Genomic DNA, 13,070 nt, shown 5'->3' with positions numbered 1-13,070 from the left:
GAACCAAGAACAGATACAGCCCTTGGTTCACTCCAGACCTGACTGCCCTCGACCAGCACAAAAACATCCTGTGGCGGACTGCAATAGCATCGAATAGCCCCCGTGATATGCAACTGTTCAGGGAAGTCAGGAACCAATACACGCAGTCAGTCTGGAAAGCTAAGGCCAGCTTCTTCAGGCAGAAGTTTGCATCCTGTAGCTCCAACTCCAAAACGTTCTGGGACACTGTGAAGTCCATGGAGAACAAGAGCACCTCCTCCCAGCTGCCCACTGCACTGAGGCTAGGTAACACGGTCTCCACCGATAAATCCATGATTATCGAAAGCTTCAATAAGCACTTCTCAACGGCTGGCCATGCCTTCCGCCTGGCTACTCCAACCTCGGCCAACAGCTCTGCCCCCCCCCCGCAGCTCCTCGCCCAAGCCTCTCCAGGTTCTCCTTTACCCAAATCCAGATAGCAGATGTTCTGAAAGAGCTGCAAAACCTAGACCCGTACAAATCAGCTGGGCTTGACAATCTGGACCCTCTATTTCTGAAACTATCTGCCGCCATTGTCGCAACCCCTATTACCAGCCTGTTCAACCTCTCTTTCATATCGTCTGAGATCCCCAAGGATTGGAAAGCTGCCGCAGTCATCCCCCTCTTCAAAGGGGAGACACCCTGGACCCAAACTGCTATAGACCTATATCCATCCTGCCCTGCCTATCTAAGGTCTTCGAAAGCCAAGTCAACAAACAGGTCACTGACCATCTCGAATCCCACCGTACCTTCTCCGCTGTGCAATCTGGTTTCCGAGCTGGTCACGGGTGCACCTCAGCCACGCTCAAGGTACTAAACGATATCATAACCGCCATCGATAAAAGACAGTACTGTGCAGCCGTCTTCATCGACCTCGCCAAGGCTTTCGACTCTGTCAATCACCATATTCTTATCGGCAGACTCAATAGCCTCGGTTTTTCGGATGACTGCCTTGCCTGGTTCACCAATTACTTTGCAGACAGAGTTCAGTGTGTCAAATCGGAGGGAATGCTGTCCGGTCCTCTGGCAGTCTCTATGGGGGTGCCACAGGGTTCAATTCTCGGGCCGACTCTTTTCTCTGTATATATCAATGATGTTGCTCTTGCTGCGGGCGATTCCCTGATCCACCTCTACGCAGACGACACCATTCTATATACTTTCGGCCCGTCATTGGACACTGTGCTATCTAACCTCCAAACGAGCTTCAATGCCATACAGCACTCCTTCCGTGGCCTCCAACTGCTCTTAAACGCGAGTAAAACCAAATGCATGCTTTTCAACCGATCGCTGCCTGCACCCGCATGCCCGACTAGCATCACCACCCTGGATGGTTCCGACCTTGAATATGTGGACATCTATAAGTACCTAGGTGTCTGGCTAGACTGCAAACTCTCCTTCCAGACTCACATCAAACATCTCCAATCGAAAATCAAATCAAGAGTCGTCTTTCTATTCCGCAACAAAGCCTCCTTCACTCACGCCGCCAAGCTCACCCTAGTAAAACTGACTATCCTACCGATCCTCGACTTCGACGATGTCATCTACAAAATGGCTTCCAACACTCTACTCAGCAAACTGGATGCAGTCTATCACAGTGCCATCCGTTTTGTCACCAAAGCACCTTATACCACCCACCACTGCGACTTGTATGCTCTAGTCGGCTGGCCCTCGCTACATATTCGTCGCCAGACCCACTGGCTCCAGGTCATCTACAAGTCCATGCTAGGCAAAGCTCCGCCTTATCTCAGTTCACTGGTCACGATGGCAACACCCACCCGTAACACGCGCTCCAGCAGGTGTATCTCACTGATCATCCCTAAAGCCAACACCTCATTTGGCCGCCTTTCGTTCCAGTACTCTGCTGCCTGTGACTGGAACGAACTGCAAAAATCGCTGAAGTTGGAGATTTTTATCTCCCTCACCAACTTCAAACATCAGCTATCCGAGCAGCTAACCGATCGCTGCAGCTGTACATAGTCTATTGGTAAATAGCCCACCCATTTTCACCTACCTCATTCCCATACTGTTTTTATACTGTTTTTTATTTATTTACTTTTCTGCTCTTTTGCACACCAATATCTCTACCTGTACATGACCATCTGATCATTTATCACTCCAGTGTTAATCCGCAAAATTGTATTATTCGCCTACCTCCTCATGCCTTTTGCACACATTGTATATAGACTGCCCATTTTTTTCTACTGTGTTATTGACTTGTTAATTGTTTACTCAATGTGTAACTCTGTGTTGTCTGTTCACACTGCTATGCTTTATCTTGGCCAGGTCGCAGTTGCAAATGAGAACTTGTTCTCAACTAGCCTACCTGGTTAAATAAAGGTGAAATAAATCAAATCAAATAAAAACACTACTAGGAGAACACTACTAGAAGGACACTACACTGCTAGAAGGACACTACACTACTAGAAGGACACTACACTACTAGAAGAACACTACTAGAAGAACACTACACTACTAGAAGAACACTACTAGAAGGACACTACACTACTAGAATAACACTACACCACTATAAGAACACTACACTACTAGAAGAACACTACACTACTAGAATAACACTACACCACTATAAGAACACTACACTACTAGAAGAACACTACACTACTAGAATAACACTACACCACTAGAAGAATATGCTACTTACTGTCAGCCTTGCAGGTGTCGTTGATCCTGGTGAAGTGTTTGTGGCAGCTACACTTGTAGGATCCTTTGGTGTTGTTGCACATGTGGGAGCACACCCCAAACTGCTTACACTCATTCTTATCTGAGAGGGTCATGGGGGATTGTAACCGTGTGATGATATTTTGGGATATGGGATTGAAAGTCAGATTAGCATTTTTGAAGTGTAAGTATATTTGAAATATACTGATTGAGCTCTGAGTGAGCGAGTGTACATGAAATGTGGGATTGTAACCGTGTGATGATATTTTGGGATATGGGATTGAAAGTGAGATATCCCAGCAGATACTGTTTGTAACACGTGTGTACATAGTGTAATAAGCTTGACCCTGTAGAGGACATCCTGGTGTGTGTAATAAGCTTGACCCTGTAGAGGACATCCTGGTGTGTGTAATAAGCTTGACCCTGTAGAGGACATCCTGGTGTGTGTAATAAGCTTGACCCTGTAGAGGACATCCTGGTGTGTGTAATAAGCTTGACCCTGTAGAGGACATCCTGGTGTGTGTAATAAGCTTGACCCTGTCGAGGACATCCTGATGTGTGTAATAAGCTTGACCCTGTAGAGGACATCCTGGTGTGTGTAATAAGCTTGACCCTGTAGAGGACATCCTGGTGTGTGTAATACCCTGTAGAGGACATCCTGGTGTGTGTAATAAGCTTGACCCTGTAGAGGACATCCTGGTGTGTGTAATAAGCTTGACCCTGTAGAGGACATCCTGGTGTGTGTAATAAGCTTGACCCTGTAGAGGATATCCTGGTGTGTGGAGTGTACCTTCACAGGTGTTATGAGCAGTCTTCTGGAAGCCTGCTTTGCAGGAGCAGAAGGAGTCTGTCTGGTTGCTGACACAGTGTGCCTCGTCCCCGTCCCCACACAGAGTCCTGTTACTCCTGCAGTTGTTCAGCTTGGTGTCTGCAGGGTCAGAGACACACCACAGGCAGAGAAGAAAACGTTGATACACAACAGTGTTGAGCCATTGGAAGGTTAACGGAACATTGTGTGAGAAAAAGAAACCAACGCTGTCTTCTCCAACACGCCATTAGAACGGTAGACATGGTGATGTGTTAACCAGTCATGACTTGGGGTCACCTGTCTTGCAGTGGATCTCATCTGAACCGTAGTCCTCACAGTCATTGAAGAAGTTACAGCGCAGGCTGGAGCTGATGCACCTGCCATTGGCACACAGGAACTCATCCTTGTCACAGGTAGGCTGGGCTGGAGGGGGCTCTGAGAAAACACACATAGACCAACCATCACATTGCTCCTGAGGGGATAAATAAAGGTGTATTAAATGTCTATTGAATGAAATGAACACAACCACTCTGATCCAATGTCTATAATTGCATACCACTGAATAAAAGGACAATGAAGCCATGTATTGGATTTGCATTCTGTCATAGGTAACATAAGTGGTATGGTAGGTGTAACGATGGAACCTCTCCACAGGGAAAAACAGCTCATCAAGGAGACAGCCTTGTGTTGGTGTGTGCTAAAGGCCAGCAGCACAGGAAACTCACGGCAGTTGAGCTCATCAGAGTTGTCCCCGCAGTTGTCAACTCCGTCACACTGTTTGGACACTTTCAGACACACACGGTCGTTCTGGCAGAGGAAACTCCTGGTGGGGGGGCACTGGAACCTCCCTAAGGGGAGGAGAAAGAGGGGTTAGGACTCAGAACAGGCTTTAGGATGCATACCCTTTTCTGACCATCGTGACAACTCGACCTGAACTGTGGTGGCTCTGATATTTTATTTCACATTGTCCTTCCCATCATGATGGATGAGTAACTAGGCCAGCACAGTACAAGTCAGTTCAGCTCGGTACTGTGAAAAGGGTACTAGTAGACAGGATATGATGTCACAGGATCTGATGTCACTACTCACTGCACTCGTCAGGGTTCTCGTCCGAGTTGTCTCCACAGTCGTCCTCTCCGTCGCATTTCCAGGCCAGGGGCTTACACAGCGTGTTGTTACACTGGAAGTCGTCCAGGGGGCAGTGTCTCTCAACTGAGACAGGGAGAGGGGAAGAAGAACAGTAGGTTACCCATTATTGACCCTGTTCCTGTAGATCACAGGCAGGATCTACAGGCTGCACATCTCCAGAATCCCTCTCAATTAATAAACATAGAGGACTCCCGAGTGGCACAGCGGTCTAAGGCACTGCATCTCAGTGCTAGAGGCGTCACTACAGACCCTGGTTTGATTCCAGGCTGTATCACAACCGGCCGTGATTGGGAGTCCCATAAGGTGGCGCCCAGTGTTGTCCAGGTTAGGGGAGGGTTTGGCTGGGGTAGGCCATCATTGTAAATAATAATTTGTTCTTAACAAATTTTCCTAGTTAAATAAAGGAAAAATAAAAAAGGATGTTTAATCTCAGTATAACCACTCCCTTTTAGCACTGTGGCCATCTCAAACGCCAGCATGAGCAAGGCACATGGGGACACAAACACACTCACCAGCTATGTGACACTTCTCCTCATCGCTGCTGTCCAAACAGTCAGCATCTGCGTCACAACGCCAGCGGTTGGGGATACAGTGGCCGTTCTTACACTGGAACTGATCACTGTCACACTTCAGGTCACAGCCGTCCTGAGGAGCAAGCACACACACACACACACACTTTTAACCACTCAGGTCAACCGATAACATAGAGAGGTTGTTAGTAGGGGAGAGTGGGGTAAGTTGAGCCGCCCTATAATTTATCATTTGACCAAATATTCACTGAAGAGGTCATCATTTCATGGAGTCTGTGAAGGAAGAAACCACATGGGGAAAAAGGTAAATAAGTTAGGTTAAAAAAATGGGATATTGTGTCATTTATTGTGTTTGAGGTTACATGATGCTTGTATACTAACCGAAGTAGATCATTGAACGATTTTTCTATACATGAGTTGTGGTCTCTATAAGCTTCATTATAGACATATAGCTGGGTGGTTCGAGCCCTGAATGCTGACTGACTGAAAGCCATGGTACATCAGACCGTATACCACAGGTATGACGAAACATGACTTTTTACTGTTCTAATTACATTGGTAACCAGTTTATAATAGCAATAAGGCACCTCGGGGGTTTATGATATACGGCCAATATACCACAGCTAAGGGCTGTATCCAGACACTCCGCGTTGCACATAAGAACCGCCCTTAGCCGTTGTATATAGGCCATATAACACACCCCCTCGTGCCGTATTGCTTCAATTTGAGGTCCTAAACCTAGCAGGAAAGTGCATCCTTGTAGCTGTGTGGGCTAGTGTAGTCAAAATGTTTGCCTTGGGGTAAGTTGAGCCAATGGCCATGGGGTAAGTTGAGCCAATGATTGAGCCAACGGCAAGTTGAGCAAATTGAAGTGTTCTCTTCCCAGGTATAATACAAGGCATTTTCACTGGGATATGAAGTAACAACAGGGCCTGGCCTATGTTACAAATGTTTAAAACAAGTTAAAGTGTTTGTTAGGTGTTAAACTTTGAACGATTTAAAGACAAAATTGTGTTGAATTGTGTTTGGGAATTAGAGAAATAAAGAAGGCAGTGGTAATATTTCATTCAGCACAGAAATTTGTAGACGGCTTAACTTACCCTGTCCTGTGGCTAAACTTACCCTGTCCTGCGGCTTAACTTACCCTGTCCTGTGGCTAAACTTACCCTGTCCTGTGGCTTAACTTACCCTGTCCTGCGGCTTAACTTACCCTGTCCTGTGGCTTAACTTACCCTGTCCCGTGGCTTAATTTACCGTCCTGCGGCTAAACTTACCCTGTCCTGCGGCTTAACTTACCCTGTCCTGCGGCTTAACTTACCCTGTCCTGCGGCTAAACTTACCCTGTCCTGTGGCTTAACTTACCCTGTCCTGCGGCTTAACTTACCCTGTCCTGCGGCTTAACTTACCCTGTCCTGCGGCTTAACTTACCCTGTCCTGTGGCTTAACTTACCCTGTCCTGTGGCTTAACTTACCCTGTCCTGCGGCTAAACTTACCCTGTCCTGTGGCTTAACTTACCCTGTCCTGTAGCTTAACTTACCCTGTCCTGTGACTTAACTTACCCTGTCCTGTGGCTTAACTTACCCTGTCCTGTGGCTTAACTTACCCTGTCCTGCGGCTAAACTTACCCTGTCCTGTGGCTAAACTTACCCTGTCCTGCGGCTAAACTTACCCTGTCCTGTGGCTTAACTTACCCTGTCCTGCGGCTAAACTTACCCTGTCCTGTGGCTTAACTTACCCTGTCCTGCGGCTAAACTTACCCTGTCCTGTGGCTTAACTTACCCTGTCCTGCGGCTAAACTTACCCTGTCCTGTGGCTTAACTTACCCTGTCCTGTGGCTTAACTTACCCTGTCCTGTGGCTTAACTTACCCTGTCCTGTGGCTTAACTTACCCTGTCCTGCGGCTAAACTTACCCTGTCCTGTGGCTTAACTTACCCTGTCCTGTGGCTTAACTTACCCTGTCCTGTGACTTAACTTACCCTGTCCTGCGGCTAAACTTACCCTGTCCTGCGGCTAAACTTACCCTGTCCTGCGGCTAAACTTACCCTGTCCTGCGGCTAAACTTACCCCATACACGGGAATAAGTTGTGCCAAGAGACAATTTTTTTGGGACAAGCTATGTTTTCAAAACTGTCATATTTACATTAATTCAGATTATTTCCAGGTATACACACCATCCTGAAATATATGTAGATATCTTTGTTTGAATATTTGCCTTGACGGAGTGATGCTGAATGTTAAGAATTGCTCAACTTACCCCACTCTCCCCTACAGTATGAGTCAGTAGCGTTATCTATTACACATGTGTCTAACTCAGATATGTTGCTATGGTTGAGTCAGGTGTGTTACCTCATCAGATCCGTCAGCACAGTCATGGTCTCCATCACACTTCCACCTCCCGGCGATACAGCGTCCGTTGGTACAGGCAAACTCACTCTCTGAGCACTGCCGTGGGACTGTAAAGATACAGCAACGCAGGTCTCACATAACAAACATTATACTGTATAGCTTAGCTGGAAATGGCTTCCAAATACGTGTTGTTTTTAGTAAAAGTCCAAATTCACAGGGGAGAGAGTACTGTACTGAACACCTCATAACAGACCACAACACAACACCTCACAGCACACCACAACAGACCACAACACACCACAACACCTCATAAGACACCACAACACACAACGACACCTCATAACACCTCACAACACCTCACACCACAACACATTACAGCACCTCACAACACACCACAACTGACCACACCACAACACACCACACCTACCCTCACACCACAACACATTACAGCACCTCACAACACCTCGCAACACAACACAACACAACAGACCACAACACAACACACCTACCCTCACACCACAACACATTACAGCACCTCACAACACCTCGCACAACACAACACAACAGACCACAACACAACACACCACCTCATAGCACAACACATTACAGCACCTCACACCACAACACATCACACCACAACTGACCACAACACCTAACATCACAACACATTACAGCACCTCACAACACCTCGCAACACAACACAACAGACCACAACACAACACACCACAACACCTCATAGCACAACACACACAGACCACAACACAACACAACATCACAACACATTACAGCACCTCACAACACCTCGCAACACAACACAACAGACCACAACACAACACACCACAACACCTAACATCACAACACATTACAGCACCTCAAACAAAAAACACATCACACCGCAACTGACCACTACACCGAACATCACAACACATTACAGCACCTCACAACATACCACAACACATCACAACACACCACAACTGACCACAACACCTAACATCACAACACATTACAGCACCTCACACCACAACACATCACACCACAACTGACCACAACACCTAACATCACAACACATTACAGCACCTCACAACACCTTGCAACACAACACACCACAACACAACACACCACAACACCTCATAGCACAACACATTACAGCACCTCACACCACAACAGCTCACAACACACCACAACTGACCACACCACAACACATTACAGCACCTCACACCACAACACCTCACAACACAACACCTCACACCACCTCACAACATACCACAACACAACACTTCAGCTCACAACCCAACACAGCACCTCACACCACACCACAACTGACCACACCTCACAACACCTAACATCACAACACATTACAGCACCTCACACCACAACACAACACACCACAACACCTCATAGCACAACACATTACAGCACCTCACACCACAACACCTCACAACACACCACACCACATTACAGCACCTCACACCACCTCACAACACACCACAACACACAACCTCATAAGACACCACAACACACCACCTCACAACACACCACAAGACAGCACATCACAACACACCACCTCATAACACCTCACAACAAGACACCACGACACCTCATAACACCTCACACCACAACACATTACAACACCTCACAACACAACACCTCAGCTCACAACCAACCACAACACATCACAGCACCTCACACCACACCACAAAACCTCACAACACATCACAACACATCACAGCACCTCACAACACACCACCTCATAACACCTCACAACAAGACACCACGACACCTCATAACACCTCACACCACAACACATAACAGCACCTCACAACACACCACAACAACACATCACACCACATCACCTCACCTCAGCTCACAACACAACACAAAACACACCTCACAACAAATAATAACACACCACCTCACAACACACCACCTCCCAACAACATCATATTACTCCAGTGCTAGCCTCTCTACACTGGCTTCCTGTTAACTTCACTAGGGTAGGGGGCAGCATTCTGAATTTTGGATGAAAAGCGTGCCCAAATTAAACCGCCTGCTACTCAGGCCCATAAGCTAGGATATGCATATAATGAGTGGATTTGGATAGAAACTGTAAAGTTTCCAAAACTGTTAAAATAATGTCTATGAGTATAACAGAACTGATATGGCAGGCGAAAACCAGAGGAAAATCCAACCAGGAAGTACTATTATTTTGAAAGGCTGTTTTTCCATTGAAAGCCTATCCACCATGCAAAGACTTAGGACCCGGTTCACCATCTCTATGGCTTCCTCAACATGTGACCAGTCTTTAGGCATTGTTTACCTTTTCCATTGATGAAGCTTTTGTCAGGTTGAAATATTATTTATTATTTATGACAAAAACAACCTGAGGATTGATTTTAAACATCGTTTGACGTTTGATGTTTCTACTACCTTTTATTGTACTTTGACTTTTCGTCTTGGTGTTGAGAGCTCGCATTGTGCCTTTGGATTTCTGAACTAAACGCACCAACAAAACGGAGGTATTTGGACATAAAGATGAACTTTATCGAACATTTGTTGTCTAACATGGTGACCTGGGAGTGCCACCAGATGAAGATCATCAAAGGTAAGTGATTAATTTTAATGCTATTTCTGACTTTTGTGACACTCTCCTTGATTGGAAAATGGCTGTATGGGTTTCTGTGTCTAGGCGCTGACCTAATACATAATAGCAAAGTGTGCTTTCGCCGTAAAGCCTTTTTGAAATCTGACACAGCGGTTGCATTAAGGAGAAGTTTATCTGTATTCGTATGTTTAACACTTGTATCTTTTATCAATGTTTATGATGAGTATTTCTGTTATTTGATGTGGCTCTCTGCACTTTCACCGGATGTTTGTTTGAGATAATGCATTTCTGAACATAACACACCAATTTCAAATGAGGTTTTTGGACATAAAGATTAACTTTATCGAACAAAACACACATTTATTGTGTAACATGAAGTCCTGTGAGTGCCATCTGATGAAGATCATCAAAGGTTAGTGATTAATAGAATTGCTATTTCTGACTTTTCTGAGCCCTCTCCTTGGCTCGGAAATGGCTATATGGTATTCTGTGACTAGGTACTGACCTAAAATAATAATAATAATTCTCTGCCTCTAACCCTATTACAGGGGCTGAGTCACTGGCTTACTGGTGCTCTTCCATGCCATCCCTAGAAGGGGTGCGTGACTTGAGTGGGTTGAGTTACTGACGTGATCTTCCTGTCCGGGTTGGTGCCCCGCCTTGGGTTGTGCCGTTGCGGAGATCTTTGTGGGCTACACTAGGCCTTGTCTCAGGATGGTAAGTTGGTAGTTGAAGATATCCCTCTAGTGGTGTGGGGGCTGTGCTTTGGCAAGGTGGGTGGGGTTATACCCTGCCTGTTTGGCCCTGTCCGGGGTATCGTCGGATTGGGCCACGGTGTATTCCGACCCCTCCTGTCTCAGCCTCCAGTATTTATGCTGCAGTAGTTTATGTGTCGGGGGGCTAGGGTCAGTCTGTTATATCTGGAGTTTTTCTCCTGTCTTATCATGTGTCCTGTGTGAATCTCTCTCTCTCTCTCTCTCTCTCTCTCTCTCTCTCTCTCTCTCTCTCTCTCTCGATGACTCCTTGCTGTCCCCAGTCCACCTGGCCGGCAATGAAACCCTGACCTGTTCACCGCACATGCTACCTGTCCCAGACCTGCTGTTTTCAACTCTCTAGAGACAGCAGGAGCAGTAGAGATACTCTGAAAAGCCAACTGACATTTACTCCTGAAGTGCTCACCTGTTGCACCATCGACAACCACTGTGATTATTATTATTTGACCCTGCTGGTCATCTATGAACATTTGAACATCTTGGCCATGTTCTGTTATAATCTCCACCTCAATAAGGGTTTGGTATCTTGTTACTCTTTTCCTGTTAAACCATAACATATAAGGATAGGCGAGAAGGAGGAGTGTCTTATGTGGGATATATATATATATATATATATATGGATGGGAGAAGTGTTGGGTTGTATGAATACAGCTGTACAGAACCTTTGGGAAGAATTAAACTTGGTTAAAGCTTCTCTAGTGTCTGAGTTATTTACTCTGAAAAATAAGAACCTAACACTAGGTTCCTGTCTTTCTAAGGAGTTTTTCCTAGCCACCGTGCTTCTACATCTGCATTGCTTGCTGTTTGGGGTTTTAGGCTGGGTTTCTGTGTAGCACTCTGTGACATAAGCTGATGTAAGAAGGGCTTTATAAATACATTTGATTTGAACACAACAACCCACAATACCTCACAACACCTCATAACACAACACCTCATAACACCTCAACAACCCACAACACAACAAACCACAACAAAAAACACAACAACACACAACACCACACAATACCTCACAACCCACAACACAACAAACCACAACAACACCTCACAACAACACACAACACCACACAATACCTCACAACACAACAACCCACAACACCTCACAACACAACAACCCACAACACCTCACAACACAACAAACCACAACACCTCACAACACACCACAAGCAGGGACACACAGAGGGAGGCCAAACAATGATGGTGAAATGAGAGCTCCAGAGATTCAATAGAAGATGTCCTAGGTGCCTGATAAACAACATTGCCTCTTTACTGAAACTGGTAACATAGCTGTGTGCTTTCACTCTGCTTATTTTTATTTCATTTTGTTGTACTTTTTACCCCTTTTTGTCCCCAATTTTGCGATACCCAATTGGTAGTTAGTCTTGTCCCATCGCTGCAACTCCAGGAGAGGCGAAGGTCAAGAGCCATGCGTCCTCCGAAACACGTCCCCGCCAAGCCACACTGCTCACTTAACCCAGAAGTCAGCCTCACCAATGTGTCGGAGAAAACACCGTACACCTGGCGACACATTTCAGCGTGCATGCGCCCGGCCACCACAAGGAGTCGCTAAAGCGTGATGAGACAAGGACATCCCAGCAGGCCAAACTCTCCCCTAACCCGGACGACGCTAGGTCAATAACCCGGACGACGCTAGGTCAATAACCCGGACGACGCTAGGTCAATTGTGCTCCCGGTCACTGCGACACAGTGCCTTAGACTGCAGCACAACTGGGAAGGACCCAGAAGTTAGCGTCTTAGAAAATAAGTCATCAACTTTGTTGAGTACAGTGGCCTCAGGCGGTCATGTAGGAAATTACAATACTTGATTGTAAAAAAAAGGCCTACTTTTGACCTGTCACTGTCTGAGGAGATATCAGAGGGGCTGGGTTGAAATGGACAGCATCAGACATATAAATGACTGCAATGGGAGGGGAGGAGTGACATTAGGGGTTGGTGAAATGGGGATGGTTGAAAGTGGAGACCTACCTCTGGCTCATGCCAACAGGTCAGTGAGAGGGAAATGAAAGGTAAACATTAGATGAGGTGAGACACATCACAGATGAGTTAAGGACAAACTAAATGACAATGTCTCAGTGTGTGTTACAAAACATCTACAGACACTGGGAAGCAAAACAAACACACAAGAATCAAACAATTGATATGGGCTCC

At 46.1% G+C, this 13,070-nt stretch overlaps 1 protein-coding gene across 1 annotated transcript in view; it reads right to left on the bottom strand.

Annotated features, from left to right (window-relative positions):
- Window positions 1–13,070, bottom strand: part of LOC115122977 (low-density lipoprotein receptor-related protein 1-like) — a 298,647-nt gene that overhangs the window by 25,537 nt on the left and 260,040 nt on the right. The window contains exons 70-76 of the mRNA XM_065021093.1: window positions 7,530–7,636; window positions 5,164–5,296; window positions 4,592–4,714; window positions 4,228–4,350; window positions 3,800–3,937; window positions 3,485–3,622; window positions 2,678–2,797 (exon numbers count right to left, since the gene is read on the bottom strand). Coding sequence (XP_064877165.1) covers window positions 2,678–2,797; window positions 3,485–3,622; window positions 3,800–3,937; window positions 4,228–4,350; window positions 4,592–4,714; window positions 5,164–5,296; window positions 7,530–7,636 — 882 coding nt within the window. The remainder of the gene's footprint in view (window positions 1–2,677; window positions 2,798–3,484; window positions 3,623–3,799; window positions 3,938–4,227; window positions 4,351–4,591; window positions 4,715–5,163; window positions 5,297–7,529; window positions 7,637–13,070) is intronic.

The sequence above is a fragment of the Oncorhynchus nerka genome, linkage group LG7, assembly GCF_034236695.1.
Source record: "Oncorhynchus nerka isolate Pitt River linkage group LG7, Oner_Uvic_2.0, whole genome shotgun sequence".
Taxonomy (NCBI): domain Eukaryota; kingdom Metazoa; phylum Chordata; class Actinopteri; order Salmoniformes; family Salmonidae; genus Oncorhynchus; species Oncorhynchus nerka.
Note: the sequence above shows the minus strand (reverse complement) of the source record. Positions and strands in the feature narration are given on the sequence as shown.